Source organism: Accipiter gentilis, chromosome 2, assembly GCF_929443795.1.
Source record: "Accipiter gentilis chromosome 2, bAccGen1.1, whole genome shotgun sequence".
Taxonomy (NCBI): Eukaryota; Metazoa; Chordata; class Aves; order Accipitriformes; family Accipitridae; genus Astur; species Astur gentilis.
In genome coordinates, this window is record NC_064881.1 from 2,169,829 (window position 1) to 2,191,230 (window position 21,402).

The 21,402-nt window shown below is 48.0% G+C and overlaps 1 protein-coding gene across 5 annotated transcripts; it reads right to left on the reverse strand.

The window, feature by feature from the left end:
• Positions 1-14,268: 14,268 nt before the first annotated feature.
• Positions 14,269-21,141, reverse strand: ADCYAP1 (adenylate cyclase activating polypeptide 1). 5 transcript variants are annotated; one of them, XM_049829067.1, is made up of 7 exons: positions 21,039-21,141; positions 19,950-20,057; positions 17,806-17,940; positions 17,177-17,272; positions 16,219-16,356; positions 15,556-15,629; positions 14,269-15,449 (listed from the first exon to the last, which is right to left on the reverse strand). In XM_049829067.1, the coding sequence occupies exons 1-6, from the start codon at positions 21,095-21,097 to the stop codon at positions 15,599-15,601; spliced, it is 567 nt and encodes a 188-aa protein (XP_049685024.1). In that variant the 5' UTR covers positions 21,098-21,141; the 3' UTR covers positions 14,269-15,449; positions 15,556-15,598. The 5 variants fall into 5 exon arrangements, with proteins under 5 accessions (XP_049685024.1, XP_049685006.1, XP_049684997.1 ...); XM_049829049.1 differs by having other exon boundaries at positions 15,556-15,670; XM_049829075.1 differs by having other exon boundaries at positions 14,291-14,383.
• Between the last annotated feature and the right edge of the window lie 261 nt (positions 21,142-21,402).

Genomic DNA, 21,402 nt, shown 5'->3' on the forward strand with positions numbered 1-21,402 from the left:
TGTGCCTGGGAGAAGATGTGTGTTTGGGCACATGCAAGCACATGCTGGAGGCAGGCGTGTCAAAACTAGTAAGTTTGCACATATGAAGGACAAGCAGTAACTTCATGGGCTGCTTCTCTCTCAACAATACAATAATGTGCCCACTCTCATTCAGATGAAAAACGCTTTACACTTCTCTGACTGGGCAAGAAGGCCACAAAATAGCTCTAATTCACATTTATACTCACTTTAAAGAATATTTTTATTTATCATATAATGAGGAATTAATGTCATCTAGCAAAGATATAATTTTGCAACATAAAGCTGTAGATTGAGTCATATTTGAAAGAACTGCAGAGTTGATGCTTCCTGAACAATCCCAAAATTATGAGATTTTTTTCTCTGTCTTTTTTCTGAATGTGTACTAATATGGATTTTCTTTGTAGGTGGACATGAGTTCTAGAAATTGAAACTATGCAGAAAAATACCTGGGTTTCTTCCTGTTTTGCAAGGGAAATAACAAATATTGGTGAAATCTGAAGTGTCTGCAAATGTTTCTTTATTGAAACAAAATTATATTTACTCCTATAAGAATGATACGTAAGTTCATATAGAGATAAATAGATATGTGCATATGCATGTGTATTGACTGCACAGAAACTGCTGCTAGGTATATTTATAAAATAAGGAAGTATAAACCTTCATTCATGAACAGTGACAGATATACCTGATAACACCCAGCAGCTCTGCTGGTCATTAAAATGCTTAGGTATATTTTTGCCTCTTGACACACTTCTAAAATAGGCAAAAAATTAAATGTTAAAAATAGAAAGTATAAACATTACTGGCTTGCAAACAAAAAGGAAGGTTAAATCTACAGGACTCAGAGATAATACAAAGATCTGATGATACTGTGCAGATATAAAAGAAGCTCATATTTCTAAAGACAAACCTTGAAAAATTAAGTCAATAACTCTATGCATCTTCATTGCAATATATTTAACTACATAGGACTAAGGACCAGCAGTAACACAGTCAATAGCATATGGGAATTGCAGTTGCTTACTACTGCAAATATTAAAATAAAATTACTTCTTCTGAAATAGTTATTAGTTACAGAAAGCATTTCTGAAGAATTAAAGCACAACAGTAACAATATAATAATAAACAGCTTTTTCCAGGTTTCTCCCAATTTCTTTTGGTTTTTTTCATAGCAGGCCTCAGCAGGGAAAAATGGTGAATAAAAAAAAAACAAACCCCAACATATATTTTTCCTACCTTTTTCCAAATCCTCTGGTTACAGAAGACTCTTTCATCCAACTCACTTCATACAAGTAGAGTGTAATATGACTTTACAACATAACAAACTTCCTTTGAAAGAAGACATTACATGGGAGAAAAGTTAACTTGCAGTTCAACCACAGCCAAACTGACATTCTGCTCTCCTGCTCCTTCGAGGACAGCAGGTTGCTAAAGATCACTCTGACTTTCTCATGGGAAAGCAAGAGGCCAAACATGCAACAGGAGAGACCAGTAGGCTGTGACCCTGTCCTGGGTTCAGTTGGGATAGAGTTAATTTTCACAGGTCTGGATAGTTCAGGTCAACTGTCCTGGCTGTGCCCCCTCCCAGGTTCCTGTGAAAATTAACTCTATCCCAGCTGAAACTAGGACAGACCCCATTTCTCCAGCTCACAGCTTAATCCCTGGCTTCTGCCCGATGCTGTGTCCTGCAGGGGTGACATCCCTCCTAAGCATGCCTAGCAGATGACACCCTGAACAGTAAGTAGGTGAGGTAAAATCTGGTTTGCGGATCCTGCCAAACAGCCAAGCAGTTGGTTATGTCAGGACTTCAGGCAATCAAGTGGATGCCTGCCCACAGAAAACTGATGTGTGTTACTAGGACAAAGAGAGACACCAGTGAACTTCAAACACCTGTACCGCTGGATGGAAAGTACATGAACACAGCGCTGTCTCAGGCACCAGGCCATCTCTTCCTCCTGATGGCTCCAGCCTGCAATGTCAAACCGTAGGATACACCTACCACCAACCTACAAAGCAAATTTATCATGACAAGCACAATGATCCGGGAGCAACAGCTGCCCAGCAACTTGTCCCTGCTTTCACTAAGGTCAAACTGCTTGTTAACAGCAGTAACCTGATGCACACTTTTTAATGCCAACTTTTACCCCAAACTGAGATTCTCCTAGTGTATTCCAAATCCAAAATCCAGGGGGAGAAATGAAGGAATAGGGTGTGGTAAAAGTGAAGCCTAATACTTCCTCCCCATATCTTTATCCTCCAAAAGTCGAAAGACATTCAGTGCTGTGGGTTAGGGATCCAAATTTTGAAATGGTTAGTAGTAGCAAGCTTAATGTGCAAAAGCAAATCTGTGTCATTTATACTTATTAAGCCTAAAAATCAAGATCTAAAAAAGGATCTGCACAGTCTGTACAGAGTTAGAATAATCGATACAAGTGGGTTCTGCATTAGCTTTATGTAGAACATAACCTGAATTGTAAGGCTAAGTTTGGTTACTCTTCATCTTTCCAGTTGAGCAGAGCACAGCTTACCAAAGGGCCACTTACCCCCCCTCTATACCTTTGGCAAAGGCATCGGGCCACCCCTGCAGCACCGATCCACCAAGAATGTTTCCAGGTTTCCCTGCTGAGACTTCATTAAACAGAATAGCAGTTGTGCTCAATATCATTCTACATCAATGTCCACATTACAGTACTACCTGCAAGTGCTCATCTGCTGCATTCGCACATGGCTTCCAGCCCCCACCAGGCAGCAGCACGCCAGGGAAGCCCCAGTGAGCTCTCCCCTCTCTTCCACTGACCACAGAGATTAAGCTGTGTAAAACTGAGGGTTTGGCAAAAGGTTTGTTGAAATGCTTTACTGCAGCTGGAAGGAGAGGTTTCTTTCACAGACTGTTCCACATGCAGACTGAGGAGGGCAGAGGGCTGGTGGTGGGATGCAAGTAACTGTGGGCACTGGGGAAAGGCACCTGGTCTGAAGCTCCCAGTCATTACTACAGTTAATTCCAGCAGAACTGGAACTCATAATTCCCTCCTTTCTCTGCTAAAACTCCTGAGAAAACGCTCCCCAGCTCCTTAAAAAGACAATCTGCTGACTTTCTGTTGGCTTGGAAATACAAAAAAAATCCAGCACCTAATCTAACCTCAGTATATATGTCACTTTTGATTCATCTGATATGAATTCAACGTTCTTTTCCACCCAGGATTGTACACTCATTACAGAAGGAAGTCCACCCTGTGGCCAGCTTGGCATTTCCCATGATGGTTGGTATAAGGTACTCAACAAAGTGATGGATCTGTCAACACAGAACAGTTTGATTTGTGTGCATCCCTATCAGGATGGACCTCAGTGCTGAAGCACAGCTCCTTGCCATTCCAAACCATTACCTGAAGTTTTCCATGGCTGTGTTGCCTCTGTGCTGGCACTGACAGATTTTGCTGGTTGGGTCAAGTCATCTTTCCTGGAGGTATCTTCTTATTCTGCAGCATTGTTTCCCATTTTGAGCTACAGTGCAAAGCTCCTGCTGAATTCATGGAGTCCTGCTCACCTACGCTCGTGATCATTAGAGACTCTTTGCTGTGGAACATGCCTTGGTGGCAGCACAGGTGGTATGTTGTGGAAGCATCACCAATGTGGAATTATTTCTCATCGTGGGGGGAAGGACACAGCCTGTTATTTTTATCTTTATAAACCCATCTGGACATCTTCGGCTCACCAGATTTTTTTTCTGATTAAGGCAGCCAGACTCTAACAAACTCCTGCTGGCTTATGTCTTTCACTGCGATGCAGAGCATCTTAATTCCAAGTGGTCAGAGAAAGGCAGCAGTGTTTCCCTGCCCCTTTCATGTTCCTACAGCAATGAGCCTGGGCTGATTGCTCCACATGCTGAAAGTCACTGAAAGCCACAGGGAATTAAAAAGTAAAAGGGAGCCACCAAATTGATGGAGGTCCACCTGGTCTGTTAAACAGTCATTTAAAGGCAGCTTGCAGAGTAGCAAGTCCTTGCTGTACTGATGGCCAAATGCTCATTTCAGCAGAGGTGGTCCTTCCACACACCCTAATTTGGAGACTTTTCTTAAACTGTTGGTGACCATCAGAAACTGGCTCATCAGAAAAGGCTGCTGGTCTAGCCTTTGGTCTGGCCCATATGGATGCTTTTAAGATCTTGCCATTAGAGCTAAGCAGGAAAGTAGTCACTCCCTATTTCTTACAGTTCCAACGTGGAGGAACCAAGTTCTACTTCTCTGGTGCCTTCTCAAGGTCTCTGCACAGCAGGTACAGCAGAGCTTTCGGGCACCCTCTGCTGCTGCCTCAGACTCCCAGGTTGTGCCCACCTGGTCCCCATGCAGGTGCACAGGCAAGGCATTTGTTGCCATTTAGAGGCTATTTTTCCACCTGGCATCTACCTATAGCAGGGGAATCTAACAAATTTGCACTGGTTTGTGTCTTTACTGTGTTACCAAGCATCCTAATTCCAGGCAGAAACATTTCTCTGCGGAGTCAGAGAACACATTAAACCCCTTTTATCAGTACACAACCCCAGTCATATGTATGGCCACAGGAAGAAACGTTTCTCATGCAGGGAATTACTCAGACTCAAAGCAGAGATATAAGGAGAGCAGAGAAAAGTGAACAGTAACTGCAGTTTATAAAAGGTGGCATTTATCTTAACAGAGTGACAGCTGGTCACTGTGAACTTACAAGGAAGTATTGTGATTTTCTGACTCTGAAGCCCACCCTTTAGGAACCACTGATCTGGAATATGAAAAGACTGCACACGCTGAAAAAGTCATCTTTAAATAAGACAAGGTCAGATTGTGATGAAGCTCGCTCACATTGAGTAGCATTTTCCTTCTGCTTGTGGCCCCACTGACATTAACACCATCAATAAGGCTGAGAAAAGTGGAACTGCAGTTACACTCATGTTGGGTGCTGATAATTGATAATTAATAGATTTCAATAAATTAAATAGATTTCAATATTTTTATTTTTCTGAGTGCCAAGCTCTGCTGGACAGTAACAACAGTATGGGGTTTCTCTAGTAAGTCTCCTCTAATGACCAGGTTATCTACCTGATTTTATGTCCCCGTCCTACAGTACCTCCAGCTCTGTTAGGGCTCAAGAGTATGAGCTGCAACAACTATGAGGCATGAAGTTGTCTCTCTGTTTATAAGATTAAACAATGACTAAGCTTACCAAAAAGCATAAACAGTGGTGTAATAAGGCGGTCATTGCACTATAACTAGAATAAAATGAAACTGTTATAAAACATAACTGCATTTTACTAGAGCAAAGTCAAACACAATCAGAAAACTGCTTCCTTTCATTATAAATGTTCCACCTGTCTGCATACAGCGTGCTACACAAAGTCCCCAGTTTAATCACCTCTTAGCTGTGTCATGACTCTTTCCTGATGCAAAACATAGCAATGCACCCAACCATCTAGGGAAACCAGAAATCATTTCCCCTGGGAGACAGTCCTGAAGGGCAAAGGGGTCCGGGAGGGATGGACATTCTTTAAGAAGGAAATCTTAATGGCTCAGGACCAGGTTATTCCCATGCGCCGCAAGACAAACCACCAAGGAAGATGACTGGCCTGGCTGAACAGGGATCTTTTGCTAGGACTCAAGAAAAAAAGGAGATTTTATCATCTCTGGAAGAAAGGGAAGGCAACTCTGGAGGAGTACAGGGATCTTGTTAGGTCATGCAGAGAGGAAATTAGAAAGGCAAAAGCTCAGCTAGAACTCAACCTGACCACTATTGTAAGAGACAACAAAAAATGTTTTCGCAAATACGTTAACAATAAAAAGAGAGCCAAGGAGAATATCTATCCTTTAATGGATACAGAAGGGAACATTGCCACCAGAGATGAAGAAAAGGCTGAGGTACTTAATGCCTTCTTTGCCTCAGTCTTTAACAGAAAGACCAGTTGTCCTCAGGGTACTCTGCCCCCTGAGCTGGAAGGCAAGGACAAAGAGCAGAATATACCTCCCCTTAATCCAGGAGGAAATTGTTAGTGACCTATTACGCTGTCTGGACCAGATGAGATCCATCCAAGAGTACTGAGGGAGCTGGCACAGGTGCTTGCCAAGCCACTCTCCATCATTTATCAGCAGTCCTGGTCAATGGGGGAGGTCCAAAACGACTGGAGGCTTGCCAATGTGACACTCATTTACAAGAAGGGTTGGAGGGAGGGTCCAGGGAACTACAGGCCTGTCAACTTGACCTCAGTACCGGGGAATATTATGGAAAAGTTCGTCTTGAGTGTGCTCACGTGGCATATGCAGGACAAACAGGAGATCAGGCCCAGTCAGCATGGGTTTATGAAAGGCAGGTCCTGCTTGACCAAGCTGATCTATGACCAGGTGACCCACCTAGTGGATGAGGGAAAGGCTGTGTGTATTGTCTACCTGGACTTCAGCAAGGCCTTTGACACTGTCTCTCATGGCATACTCCTTGAGAAGTTGGCATCTCATGGCTTGGACAAGTGTACTCTTTGCTGGGTGAAAAACTGGCTGGATGGACAAACCCAGAGGGTTGTGGTGAATGGGGTTAAATCCAGTTGGCGGCAGGTCACAAGTGGTGTTCCCCAGGGCTCAGTATTGGGGGCAGTTCTGTTTAATATCTTTATCAATGATCTGGACAAGGGGATCGAATGCACCCTCAACAAGTTTGCAGATGACACCAAGTTGGGAGGCAGGGTTGATCTGCTTAAGGGTAGGGAGGCTCTACAGAGGGATCTGGACAGGCTGGATCGATGGGCCGAGGCCAATTGTATGAGGTTCTACAAGGCCAAGTGCCGGGTCCTGCTCTTGCGTCACAACAACCCCAGGCAGCGCCACAGGCTTGGGGAAGAGTGGCTGGAAAGCCGCCCAGCGGAAAAGGACCTGGGGGTGCTGGTTGACAGCCAGCTGAATATGAGCCAGCAGTGTGCCCAGGTGGCCAAGGTGGCCAACGGCATCCTGGCCTGCATCAGAAATAGTGTGGCCAGCAGGAGCAAGGAGGTGATTGTCCCCCTGTACTGGGCACTGGTGAGACCACACCTCGAGTACTGTGTTCAGTTTTGGGCCACTCACTACAGGAAAGACATTGAGGTGCTGGAGCGTGTCCAGAGAAGGGCAACCAAGTTGGTGAGGGGCCTGAAGCACAAGTCTTATGAGGAGCAACTGAGAGAACTGGGGTTGTTTAGTCTGGAGAAAAGGAGGCTGAGGAGAGACCTTATCGCTCTCTACAACTACCTGAAATGGGGTTGTAGCGAAGTGAGCGCTGGTCTCTTTTGTCAGGTGGCTGGAGATAGGACAAGAGGAAATGGCCTCAAGTTGCAGCAGGGAAGATTTAGGTTGGTTATTAGGAAAAATTTCTTTACTGAAAGTGTTGTCAAACATGGGAACAGGCTGCCCAGGGAAGTGGTTGAGTCACCATCCCTGGAGGTATTCAAAAAGCGTGTACACAAGGCACTTCAGAACATGGTTTAGTGGGCATGGTTGATGGTTGGACTCGATGATCTTGAAGGTCTTTTCCAACCTATATGATTCTATGATTAAACAAGCATAGTCTTAAAGAGTCTGGCCAGTCTTCCTTAGTTTTTGTGTATTTATTGGCCATGGGGAAAAACAGATAAAATCTATAAAAGTTGTACAAAAGCAGATTAACTATTTGATTTGTATCAGAGGTGGGTTGTGCCTTGTAATATCTATCCATCAGGCTGTGTTGGGGAGAGATGCCATAAGAATGGAAAGGAACACGCGAGGCTCTAACCCATGTAGCACAAGAAGAGCATCCTGGGTCTGGCACAGAGGAGATGGGCTCCTGCTGGGAACAGCTTTGCCACAGCCTCCCTATGGAGAAAGTGCACTGGTTGTCCTTCACTCTGGCCATGAGTTTGTTTTCAGAGGCAACTCTCAGAGGAGGGATGAGCTGGGTTTCATATCGGCTATGGTGCTCTATAACCTGCATGATTCCCTTGGTCTGGCAGGAAACTCATTGACCCACAGGAAGTCTTGGGAGGAAAGAGAGCTGAAGAGAATGACTTTGTGTAGTTTTAGAGCAGGCAGGTATCAACAGAGGTTGGGCTGGGTTGGACTGGCCTCGCTTGGCTTCACGTGCTTTGTTTCCTTGCAACTGGGGAACACCTCTTTGCTTAGGTATCACTTGAACAGACCTCACATTTTTCATTTACATTTTTCAGTCTCAGCTTTCCTGAAACAGAGATGTAATATTTACAAGGTCATCAAGGTAATATTTGCAAGGTCATCAGGTAACCTGGGTTTAAAAACCTGGATCAGCTCATTAAATTAAACTCGCTGATTTACCATACAAAACCAGAGAACCAAGGATACATAAAAAAATCAAGTAAAAAAAAGAAAAGAAATTGTGAAGAAAGTGTCATCTTTTTTTTTTCTTTTTTTTTTTTGAAGCACTGAGAATGCTTGAGAAAAGCAGAGATGTAAAGGGAAAAACTAAAAACTTGGAGCCAGAAGATCCAAACTTCCCCTCGATTCTAAACTTAGCTCAGCCACTGGCCCACCATGCAGATGACTCACTGCACTTCCTTGAACTTAAATCATTCCTGTTACAAAACTTGTTAAAGAAAGACGTCAGTGTAAATTAGATGTTGTGTCTAAGTTTAGCTATGGCCAATACATAAATATTGGAACTTTAATGTGTTATCATTTTTGTCTGATTTAGAAACGTGTATATACATACACATATGCGAGAAAGATTTCTTTGCGCTATTTTTACAATTTAATTTACATATATTGTTATTTTGCTGGTGACATAAGAGCTCACAACTGATCAAGAATTTAACCATTTTCAGTACAGCCTCATTCCCACACCACCCAAGCACTCTTCATTCTCTCAAACTGTCAGGGAAGTTTCAATCTTATCCAAGTAGTGGGAGCTGAGAGAGTACACGTTCGGCATATAACATACATGATGGCTGATTTCTTGTGACACTAATCTTCACTCCTGAGGGAAAGGCAGTCATTTATTCATAACTCTACCACTCAAAAGTAACCACTCTTCTCACCATGGAGACAAATGTCAAAACAGAGATCAGCCATAGGCTGAGTCTAATCTCATCAATCCAAAATGAATATATATTTAGATCTGTTGTCAAATCTTGAATCGTAAACCCTTTAGCCTGGGCAACTATTTTCTCAGTCTGCCCTCTACACCTATAAATATGCATACCACATTGATATACACTATCCGAGAAGCATATTAATCCTGCAAAAATGAGCAGGATATGAGGCTGGCCAACCTTTCCAATATGAGCAAAGAGTCAGAAGACAAAGCACAAGACTTTCAGAAATGTGTAACAGAGAGGAAAAAACCACATAATTTTTGTTAAAGTGTCTCTACCCTGTAACACCATCTGAAATCAGCAGGCCCTTCACTCCCAAGTGGTTGATCCAGCAAAAAGCAGGCTCCAACCTAGTTGCCTGTTTTGAGGGATCTGTGGAAGATGGCAATGGAAATTCCCTTTCTCGTAAAACTGTTAATTCTCAATGTCCCTCTACTTTCTCCCATTCACATTTCCATTTGGGGGATGTCAGCTGGGAGGTGTTAGTTTGTGCTAGATCCTTTCCCATCCAATTATACCTATGCAGTTCCTCATATCCTGACATTGAGATGCTGGAGAACACCACAGAAGAACCAGAAGTGACTGCCATTTTTCTGTCCTACTTCTCTGTTTCATACTACCATAAATCTCCATGAGGTCCTTTTTGAAGTGGAGTATCTGAAACGCATCTCAGAGCCTGAAGAGAAAGAGGTCTTCTCTCTGTGATCCACATAAAGAGATTATACTGTTTCAGAGATCAATACATCTGTCTATCTTAGATATTTCATTATTGAAGTTGTAAAACAAACACTTTTGTATAAATGGCAAACATAGGAAGCTTGTCTCTACTGCTTGTAAACTGGCATATATCTGGTGCTCAAATATCCTTGTTCAAAACTAAATCCCATTTTTAGGCTTGGATAAAAACTATCAATAGCCAATTAACTAATTCTTGCAAAAGATGCATTAGGTTTTACGCTTATTCTGCCTTAGCAGTTCACCCACATTATCTCTAATGCATAACTACTTCTCTTCTCTGTGTATTCCAGGTAAGTAACTGAGCCATGGTCAGTTTCAGCAAAAAATACTTCCAGATGTCCCACACGGGTTTAGAGTGAATGGGATCTCAGCTGCTCCAGGATGGGATTGCCTCTAGGAACCCAAGTGCAAAAGGAGGAGATTTGGCCAGCAGCCTGCTACGAGTCACTCTGATTTGCTCTGTCCCAGGATTTGCACTTAGACTGGGCCAAATCCTTCTCTGGCATAATTATACTGATTGAACTGGACTGGATTGGGCACATGTATCGCAATACACAAATACACAAATGGCATTGCTGGAATGGGTCTACACTTTCTAAAGGTGGGAATGGGTGCCAGGCGGCAGCTGAGATGACAAAGCATGAGTAGTAGCTCAGTAAGGTAAACTCTCTTGAAAAAAAGTGCTTTAACACGACTTAACACAAAGTAGCACAAAATAGGAACCAAGAAGGATGGTGTCACTTCCAGGCCAGGGCTTCTATGCCTGTGAAGTAATCATCTAGAAAAGAAGCTAGGTGAGAGGATTATGAAGAGATCATGATGAAATGGCCAAGAGAGCAAATGTGACTCTTGTTAGCAATGAGCAGCACCTGAGGAAGAAGAGGAAAGTTACTACTTTTTGCCACATCCTCGAGGTGGTCATTGCCTGGTGCTGTAATCATTTCTAGTCTCAACACTTTAGCAAGGATGTTAATAACTACAAATGGCTCAGAAATAATGCCATCTGTGGAAAACCTCTCTCACGATGAGCACTTAAAGATCAACCTTGCTACCTCAAAGACAAGGCATAGGGGAGAGTAAATCTCTGCCTAAGACTACGTACATGGAGAGGAAAACCTACAGGCACTGGAGATTATTCAGCAGGCTACAAACCTCTTGGACTCAAAAATGAGACAAACTGAAACAAGGAACAGAGTGCTAAACTGCCACAGTTGGAACAACTTCTCCAGCAAATCTGCCATTCCTGCAAGTCTTGCAATCAATAATGCTGTCATACAGAATAGCTCACTCGGAAATTAAATGCTAAATGAAGGACTCCATGAAATCCTATACCCTGTATTATCTAAGATAGTGTAGATGATCATGAGAGTCCCCTTGGGTCTTAAAAAATCTATGAGTGTAGTTAAGAGGACATGTACTTCTAGAGGCTAAGCATGAGGTCCTTAAAATTGTCAGGGTTGTATTTTCCCTCAAGGGTTTTCCTGAAGAAAGACTAAATAATTTCACCTAGGACTGGAAATTAAGCTGCAAAAGTGTCAAGTAACAAGCCCCCAGAAGATCAGATTTCCTCCTGATTTTCTGTTTTCCTTAACTCTAGGTGAAAATGTATACAGCCAATAGATGAACTTTGTTTTTTGAAGAAGGCTGAAAGGCTCCAGAGGCACACGGAAAGGAGGTCAGCACCCTCACAAGCAAATCTCATGAAAGGCAGATGCTGGCCACAGCAGCCAGGTTTACATGAGGGCTCTAAAGAAATTGGTTCTTCCCGGCTTTTCTGCTTTCAATGACCTATGTAGCCCTGTGACAGACGCGGTGTTGTACCACATTTCTGAGGGCTGGAATCTGGAGCAGTTTGTCCTGCTCTGTTCAGCCTCCTTTACTAACTAACTCGAGTTTGTCACTTTGACTGAATGTCAGGAGGTTTTTACAATGCGAGGCTCCAAAATCATGTCTTGTCTAGTCATTCTTGTTTCCTCAGCCAGCTTTCTCCATTCCTGCTGCTAGTCTTATAGCAGCATACAGATGATCAGCAATCCTCACAAAACTCATGCTCTAAGATTCGGTATTGCACATTTTCCAAGTGTATCATTTCAGATGGCAGTTTAAATCACTGGGAATAGAGCTGAGCTTCTTCATGAAATCATACTTGATTTGGTAAAGAGGAATTCCAGTAGAGTGAGGCTATGATCACCTCTATGTCATTTACAGCAGAATTTCCATCTTCTGCACATCTTTGACAAGTGCCAGGACTTGATGAAGAAGACCTTATTTTTCAGATGGATCAATCCCCAATTTCATCCTCTAGCTACCAATGCCAAGAAGGTCTTCAGCTTGTATCTTTTAAGCACATTTTTGGTTTAGATGGGCAGAAAATATAGTGTGTTTATATGTATGAGCACTGCATAATTGCAAAATAAACCTAACAGCAGTTTTTCACAGTATGCTGCCTTTAGGAAACAGTGACTTGATTTTCTTATGCTATCAGTCCTAGAAATCATTGTCCTCTCCCCCTCCCCCCAACAGGTTTTGGGGTTTTTTTGCATTCTTCTCTAACCCAATCTGCATTTAATTGGAACTTTTATCTCACTTTGCACTAATTCCTAACACATACCACTGATACTACCAGTTTTCCAAGTTCTCTTAGTGTTTTCCAGTTAGTCAGTAAAATGCTGTTGTTGAAACTAGCCTGAGAGGTGAATTCGTGGCAGAGAGGATATGACCAGTCTGTTTCAAATCCTGGACTTAGAGTTTTGAAAAATAAATTGTTAGGAAATTGTCATTTAATTCCTGTGCTTTGTTTTTTAATAGTATGATCTTAAAAGGAAATAGAGTTTAGTTTAAACTAAATTGCTGTTACTTTCCAACATACTTGAGTAAAGTCCCTGAGCTACAATAAAAATAATAAACATAAGCAGCTGTTGCTAAACAAAAGTGAAGATTAAAGGTCGGATATCCTGACCTCTGCTTTGTGCTGACAAACTACACTGCCTGTGCTTTTTCATTGGAGCCGTCTATTACTGTGTAAAACCTAAGTAACTCTTTATTGTGTTGCAGTATCATTTTTTAGGGCAGCCCAGTATATTTTTAATGCAAAGAAAGATGCTGCCCTTGCCCAAGCCGGGTGATGCCGGGAAGCACGTTATCACATACAGAATGTTCATTAAAAGTGGATTAGGTGAAGATCTCATCAAACATACCGATTCCGCTTAAAATAAACGGCTTCTAAGCAGAGGAATTGTTAGAGGAATGGACGATAGGTACCGACTGGTTCGATCTGCATATTTTAGAGAGTATTATTGAGCTGGTGTGTGTAGAACTAGGCTCTTTACTTCAGCAGTTCTGCTTAGTTTACTCGAACAGAGGAGTAACCATCAGTAAAAATGTTAGGGGTTATTTGATGATAAAATGTGAAGACTTAATAAAAAGATATCCCAAGCACGAAAAGTTAGAAGAACGCTGCTTAAAAATGAACTAATTTAAAAAAAAAAAAATTAAATGAAATGTAGCTTTCACTGTTAGGTTCTAGATTTCTCTCCCCCAAACATTAGACGAAATTGCATTGTTTACAAAAATTTATTAATACAAACGTTACACACTTTAGATAACAGTTATCAAAGTCCTAGTTATAGATATCATGTGTGTAATAATACTTTAAGGTTTTTTTTTTTATATTCATTTGCACACAAAATAAGTTCTCCAAGACTAACATCTACCTACTATGACTGTATCTCAAATCTGCTCAAATTTTGGTAAGGCTGTTGGCGTTTCTAAAAAAAAAAAAAAAAAAATCAAACAAAAACCAAACCAACCAACCAAAAAAAACCAAAACCAAACAAAAACCCAAACAAACAAAAAAACCATACAAAGGATAACAACCTAGGTGATCACTTCAAAATGCTTGCGAGTAGCCACTGAACTCTAACTGATAAGGTCATAAATAAAACGTCAAGAGAGCCCCACGTCATTATACCACAGCCGACACAAACACAGCCCATCGCCACAGAACAGAAGTACGACTAAAACGCAAGCCGATGTGTTGCAGCATCGTAGGGCCACTGAATAGCCATCCGTGAACTCGTGGCGATTTACAAGGTGAAGAGAAGGCACGAAAGCTGCAAACTGCGCCCCGCGTCCCTCCGCCCCCGCAGCCCGCGCCGGCGGCAGGGCGGGCAGCGCAAGCTGCCCCGGCAGCCCGGGCGGGCACTGCCGGCAGCGCGGGCAGCCCGGGCGGCCCGGCGGAGCGGAGCGGAGCGGAGCGGAGAGAGGAACGGAGCGGTGCCGGCAGCGCCTGCCCGCTCCGCCGGGCTCTGCCCACTCCTCCCGCTCCTCCTCCCCGGCGGCTATTCCCGGCCCGGGAAGGAGGTTTTTACCCGCCACTTTTTTTTTTTTTTTTTTTTTTTTAAGGTTGGGGGTGGTGGCGGTGGTGTTGCTTTCCGACGTCTTGAATGCGGGGCTCGGTTTGTTTCTTTGGAAACACTCCTGTAAGGTTTGTGTGGTGAGCTGGAAGGAAGCAGGTACCTGCGTGTCCTCCTTCGCCACCTGCCCGGGCGGAGGGACGGGGCCAGCCCCCGGGCGGAAGGTAAGATAGGAGTCCGTACATAGGAAGATGAGGTGAAAATGGTTTATCTCGTTAGAAACCGGACCACAGGTGAACACTACACATTCTTTTATGACAAAAGTTTGTTTTATGAAATAAATTTTACTAAGCAATAAGCCAGAATGTAGAAAAATACATTTTACCTCCAAACTCAATAAACAAGGAACAAAAACTTTCGTAGTAGTGCATAATTCTTTAGTGGTAGCTACAACAGGGGTTCCTAAACTCGTACAATAAGAGCTTGCATAAAACAGAACAAAGGAGTGAGAGAGCGTTCACAATCTTTTTTTTTTTTTTTTTTTTTTTTTTTTTCCCCAAAAAAGAACACAACCCAAAAAGGTGACTCAGGTGCGTTAAACAGAGCTCGGAAAAGTGCAAAGAGAGGATGAGAGGCGAGAAGGTCTACAAGAAAAAAAAGAAAAATAAAAAAAAAACCAACCAACCAAACAAACAAAAAAACAGTCAAAGAAAAGAGCAACTCCGACCGAAAAAAGCAAAGGCGAGAACCCTGCTCATTACACATGATGAGAAGCATGGACAGCACTGGAGAGTAACACACTGTACTTTGCATCCAGGTCCAGTACCGAGCTGCCCGGGGCAGTTGGGTAGCGGATCGGAGGTGGGATGGTCTCGTCTTCCCTCGACCCTGCGGCACCGGCTCCGGTACCCGCTCCGGTCGCCCCCGCTCACTTCCCCACTCTTCCCAAACGGGTCCTGTCTCCACTGTCGCTTTGTTCTGCAACTCTGCCCAGCCAGCCAGAAGAGCAGTGCACGGGGCTTAGTCCTTACTAACCTTGCTGCTGGTTCCGGATTTAGGCGTTGGGGGTCGGGGTTTGGCTTTTTTTGGTTTCGTTTTGATTTTTTGTTGTTGTTATTTTGGTTTGGGGTTTTTTAACTATTTCTCCCTCCAACAGGCAACAGAGATGCACAATTTGGATCGAGCTGTTGTTTTCACAAGAGAATTATCCTCTAAGCTCATTGTTTGAGGAGACACTGATACAGATACAACTGGAATCAAAGAAAGCAGGAGAAAAAAAATAATCGAAATCTAGAGGAAGGGGGATGCTGCCCCTTCAGAGAGGCTAGTGGCAAAAGAGCCTGCCTTGAGACTCACCGGGGGAAGAATCTGCTTCACCAATCCTCCCAAATCATTTTCCTCATAATCCCCTGGGAGCACGGCATCCTTCTCTATGTACAGTAGCAAATGGTGAAAATTAATGTCTTTGACCCTGTCGTGGATAAAAATACTATCCTTTTAATTTCCGTTACAAAAATAGGAGTAATATTCAAAACAATGATTGTCTTTTTTTTCTATTTATTTTATATAAAAACATAAACAGCTCAGGCAAATTCTTGTTCTTGTGCAGGCTTTATATGAAGAATTGTTCTTTAGTATTCGTAGTAGTCTTTATATATATATATATTTATATATTATATATAACTTAATGATTGGTCCACAAAGTAGATCTGTGCGTTTCTCTAGTGCTTCGTACAAAAGAAAAACAATATTATTATCAAAATATTCATTTAATGGCTTTACTTCATACATAAATACATGTTTAGATAACACAGGAGCGGTGATTGTTCAGTCAGTTTGGATATTACTTTTGTTCTCGTTTAGATTTTTTGTTGTTGTTGGGTCTCTCTCTCTCTCTCTCTCTCTCTCTCTCTCTGTCTCTCTCTCTCTCTCAGGACTTTGTATACACAGGAGCGGCTGGTTACTCATCGCTACAAATACGCTACTCGGCGTCCTTTGTTTTTAACTCTTTGTTTATACCTTTTCCCCAGGACGGCCGCTAAGTATTTCTTGACAGCCATTTGTTTCCGGTAGCGGCTGTAGCTGTCCGTGAAGATCCCGTCTATGTGCCGCTTGGTCAGCGGTTCCGACTCGTCCCCCAGGCCGCCGCTGGCACCGCTGCAAGCACCGAGGAGAAGCACAGCTGCATCAGGGGGGGCCGCTCCGCCCCCTTCCGCACCCCTCCGCCCCCACCCCGGCCCCGCGCAGCCCCGCGGCGGCCGCTGTCCCCGGCGCAACACGTTGCGCGGAAGATGCGCGGGGAGACAAAGGCCGCGCCCACGCCGTGCGAGCAAGCGGCGGCGGCGGCGGCGGCGGCAGCGGCGGCGGCGGGAGAGACAATATCTCCCCGCCATGAATTATTCATTGCGGCAGGGAAAGCTGCTCTCCCCGGGGCTTTATTAACGTGTTACCTTCTGCCGAAGGGCGGCGGGTGGCACCGGGCTCGCCCCTGCTCCGCCGGCGGCGGCGAGGGGGAGCCCCGCCCGGCGCCTCGGGGTGCGCGGGGCTGCAGCCGAGCAAGCCCCCCTCCCACCCCCGCTTCAGCCGAGCCCTCGGTCATCGCTTCCGAAAGACTGCTCCCCCCAGCAAGCCGGGGAGGCTGCCCAACTACCTGGTTTTAAATCAGCCCGTTGCACAAAATTATAGAGACGTATATACAAATCGTACACACGTACGCGCCCGAGCGTCTTGCACCAAACGGACCTCCGGGAGCGCCGGCGCTGACGGCCGGGCTCACGCTGCGCCGGGAGCGGGCCGGGAGCCGCGGCCGGAGGCGGCGGAGGTCTGGGGAGCCCGACTGCCCCCGCCCCGCTGCCGGAGCAACAAATTCCCAGCCCCGGCCGGGGCAGCTTTGTTCCCTCCAGCCGCGGCCTTTTAAGCGCCTCCGCTCCGGCAGCACCAACGCCCACCGCGGAAAAGAGCGAGCAGAAACCCTTACCCGACCCGCTTGGCCATCAGGGAGTGCAAATATTTCCTGGCGGATAACTGGCCCAGCAGTTTCCTGTAGGCTTTGTTGAAGATCCCATCGGCGTGCCTGGGCGGAGGAAAGAGCCCGCGGGTGAGCGGCGAGGCCCGGGAGCCGGCTGCGGCGGGGTGCGGCAGCCCGGGCGGCGGCGGTGGTGGCCGTCCCTCCCCGCCGGCGAGCGGAGGGCGGCATCTCCCCGCGTCCCCCGGGACCCCTCTTCCCCACCCAGACCCCTCCCCGCCGCACTTGCTTGGCTCCGCGCTGGCTGGGCATTTCTGCTCCGTTTGCGGGAGCATCGCTAGCCCTCCCCGGCGCGGGCGGCTCCCCGCTCCCTCCCCCGCGCTGCTGGAGGTAAGGCAGCTTTTCCCTTTCTTCTAGGCTTTGAACTGGGCACCGGGACCCGGGCAGCGTGGTCGCTTGTTTGGGTTCGGGTTTTTTTGGTGGTTTGGGGGTTTTTTTGGTTTGGATTTTTTTTTTGGTTGCTGCTGCCTTCTTGGGTGGTATTACTATTCCCCCCCCCCCCCCCCCCCCAATCGGCTCGGGCAGACCCGTTTTGCTTCCGGTCAAAATTCACGGCTGCCACCCCCGCGAGTTGCAGTCACCTCTTTTCCGGAGGGTAATACAAGGTGTACATCTCGCCGATCATGGAGGACGGATTCGCTATGCCGAGGGGCTCGCGGTCATAGGCGAAGTCCTGCAGGGTGTTCGCGTCCTCGTCGTAGACTTCATCCCCCAGCCTGGCAACGAGAGCAGCAAGGGGAAGGAGTCAGCCGGGCTCCGCGGGGCGCTCCGCTCCTCTCCCCGCCGCCGGCTCCCGGCTGCCTCGGTGACCACCCCCCGACGGAGCCGCCCCGGGAGCCCCGTCCGTCTGCCCCCGTCCCCTCTCGGCGCCCGCCCGCTCCCCATCCCCGCCCTCCGCCTCCTCTGCGGGGCAGGACCACAGGGGGAGGGAACACACCACCCGCCGCCAGACGCGCTCCCAGAAAAGCCCCAAACATCCCCCCCCGCCGCGGCCCGAGCAAGGGCCCCTCTCTGCCATAGCCGCGGCTGGTGCCTCCCGAGCGGAGCGCGCACGCACACACAGGCGTGCGGGCTGCCGCGCACACACACACACACGCACACACGCACGCACACGCACACACACACGCGCGTTTGTGTGCCAGGGGCTGGGCGGGAGCCAAGCAGCCTCCCCGGCGGAGACGGGGCGGTGAGCGGCAGCCCCCGCCGCCGGGGGCCGGGCCCTGCTCCTCCCCGCAGCGCCCGTCGGGCCAGGGCTGGGCTGGGCTGGGCTGGGCTGGGGCGGGGGGCGCTTCGCCGGTGGTTGTTTTTCGTTGAACGGTGCCTCTGCCCTTTGAGATCTCGCCAATTTTGTTCCCCCCCATCCCCTCCCCGCCCCCCCCATCCCCACCCCCCCGCGCTCTGCCTCCCTCTCTGCAGTACGATGTAGGTCATTGTACGTTACAGGCAGCTATTTTTGTCCCTGAGCTTTAGCGGAGGTATTAATAATAGATGCCGCTAAAGTGTTTCACTCCTGCTAATTCAGGCGTTTGAATGAAGAGAGCCAGCTTGCTGCCGGCTAATGGCCCCGCAGGCCACTGAGCCCGCTGCCCCGCAGCCCCGCTGCCCGGGGAGGGGAAAAGGGCTGCTCTGAGCCAGCCCCGACGGGCTCCCGGTTCGTGCAAGGACACCTCGGAGCCCCAAAAAGGACACCTCCCTCGGACAGCCTTGCGCGCCCGGCGTCGCCCCCCGCTCACAGCTGAGCCGCACGGCGGTGACCCCGCAGGGCACCCCGGAATAGAGCCGAGCGCTGGTGGGGCAGGACAACAGCGCCGAGCCCAAAACTCCACCCAAGCCAAGCAACACCGGCCGCCCAAGGAGGGTGGAACCAGCGGCCGGCCCTGACCGGGTACCCTGCGCCCCCGGCCACGGCCCAGCATGGGAAACTCGCTCGTGCCAACGCCCCTGGGGGTCCACCAGTCCTGCCCCAACACAGCGGGGTCCAAACGTCCCCGGCTCCCAGGTGGAAAGGGACAAGCACGGGCAACAGCCTGCCGTCGAAGCCAGCAAGACGACTCCGCTCAGACCCAGAAAACCAAACCACCTTGTGTCAGCTGCTCTCCCCCTTGAGAAGGGAGGTGGTATACAGACAGGTAAACAGGGGATGAGACCGAATCCCCGCCAGCTCCCATGCTGCTACACGAACCATGACAGCTCTCACATGCTTGCAGCCAACGGCGCACCCGTCCCCCCGCCCCGCTCCCCCCCGGTCCGGACAGGCGATCCTCGCCGTTCACCCTGGGCGAGCTGCGGGCAACTGAAAGCGGCCGGGGCCCGCGCAGGACAGGGGGCAGGCGGGGTGGGGGGAGCTTCTGGGCCATCGAGATGCGGCCGGGACCTCGGCCCCCTCCCGCAGCAGAGCAGGTGTGTGTCGTCCCCCCCGGGGACAGGAGGCTGCAGGTTAACCGCGCCGGGATCCCGGGGAGCGGCCCGGGGGGAAGCCAGTGCTGCAGCCGGGGGAGACCCCCTCCCTGCCTGACCATCCCGGCGGCTCCCATCCCGGGGCGGAGCGGGTGGGCACACAGCCGAAGTGCGGGGGGGGGGGGGGGGGGGGGTGTCGTTTGGTGACTCCCCCCCCACGTCCCCTTCCACTTTCCTCCCCGGTAAGATTCCCCTGCCCTCAGCAGAGCCGAGGCAGTGGGGGCCTGAAGGAGTCCCGGCGGAGCCCCAGAGCGGGGGACGGACCTACCTGAGCGCCGGGTACTGAAAGCCGGCCGCAGGTGAGCAGTAGACGCTGCAGTGCATTATTATGCCATAGATCAGGAGTGCTAGGATCGCTTTGCTACACATTGCCACTCTGTGCGGGAGGGAAAGGAAAACTGCTGTCAAAAAAAAAAATTAAAAAAAAAAAAACAAAAACAAAACCAAAAAACGATCCCACGACCCACCAAGCCCCCTGCCGAGCCTGCGGGGGAGGGAGGCAGCGCGGCCCCTGGGGGCGAGCGCCCTGGGCAGCCGGGTGCTGGCGCGGAGCGGCGCGGAGAGGCGCGGAGCCGTGCCCGGTACAGAGCGCTGCCGCCGCCGCCGTCCTCCCGCCCGCCGGCCCCGGGAGCGCTGCGGAAAGGCCTGGCGAGCCGCCTCGTGTCCTTACCATTAAACTCTAAACACCCGGCACTAAGAGCGTTTGGCTGCGAAACTAAAAGGGCAGGTCTAAAAAAAAAAAAAAAAACCAAAAAAACCCCAAACAAACAAAAAAAAGACCCAAAATGGGAGGAGGGGGGGAATCGAGCTGTCTCCCAAGTGGCGGCCGAAAGGAGTTAAAACGCTCGTGGCATCGCCTCTCCGATGGGCAAAGGACCCGCGGGATGAAGAAGACGCAAAAGCAGCAGTTAGTTGTTTGCTAGTTTTAGGGTAATCCGCTCCAAAAAGAAAAAGAGAGAGAGGAGAGAAGGGGGAAAAAAAATAAAAATATAAAGGAAAAAAAGTTTGCAGGTAGCAGCTCAGATCTGGAGTGGAGTCTGCAAGGGAAGGGAGAAAGAGGGATGGAGCGCGATGTCGCCGGAGAAAGGAGCGCAAGGGGAAGGGGGAAGAGAGCGAGCGAGCCCGAGAGGGAGCGGAGGCGGGGAGCCTCGGGCTGGCTGCGTGCGATGTTGTCTTCCCCAGATCTCTCCCCTCACTGAGCGTCTTCAGCCTTCTCCTCTTCTTCTCTTCCTGCTCGGTGGCTCCAAACTTGACAGCCTTCCGCAGCCTTCCGTCTGATACGCAATTAGCAACAAAATCTTTGCAAACACCCCGCTTCAGCAAGAGCCCTTTTCGTAAATATTTGCCTGCTTGTTACCTTAGAGGACGGGCAATATTGTTTGTTGCCCCCGTGATGGTGTCCGGATTTTTATTCATGAATCAAATACCTTTTTTTTTTTTCCCCCCAGTCACGTAATAATCGGGTATCAGAAAAGACGTCACCACCCCAATTCCTCAAGGAACACAGTTCTGTGTCGTCCTCAAAGATGAGCTTATCAGGAGTCATAAAGCTTCTCATAAACACCAACTCACACTTCCCCCCACCACCACAAAAAAAGGAAAAAAAAACCCAACCAAACCCAAAACCAACAAGCAAACAGCAACACACAGAAAACCCCACAACCTGTCCCACAAACCTAAAAGGATGCTCCCCACGGTCAAGTTTTGCCTGCCGCGGGAAG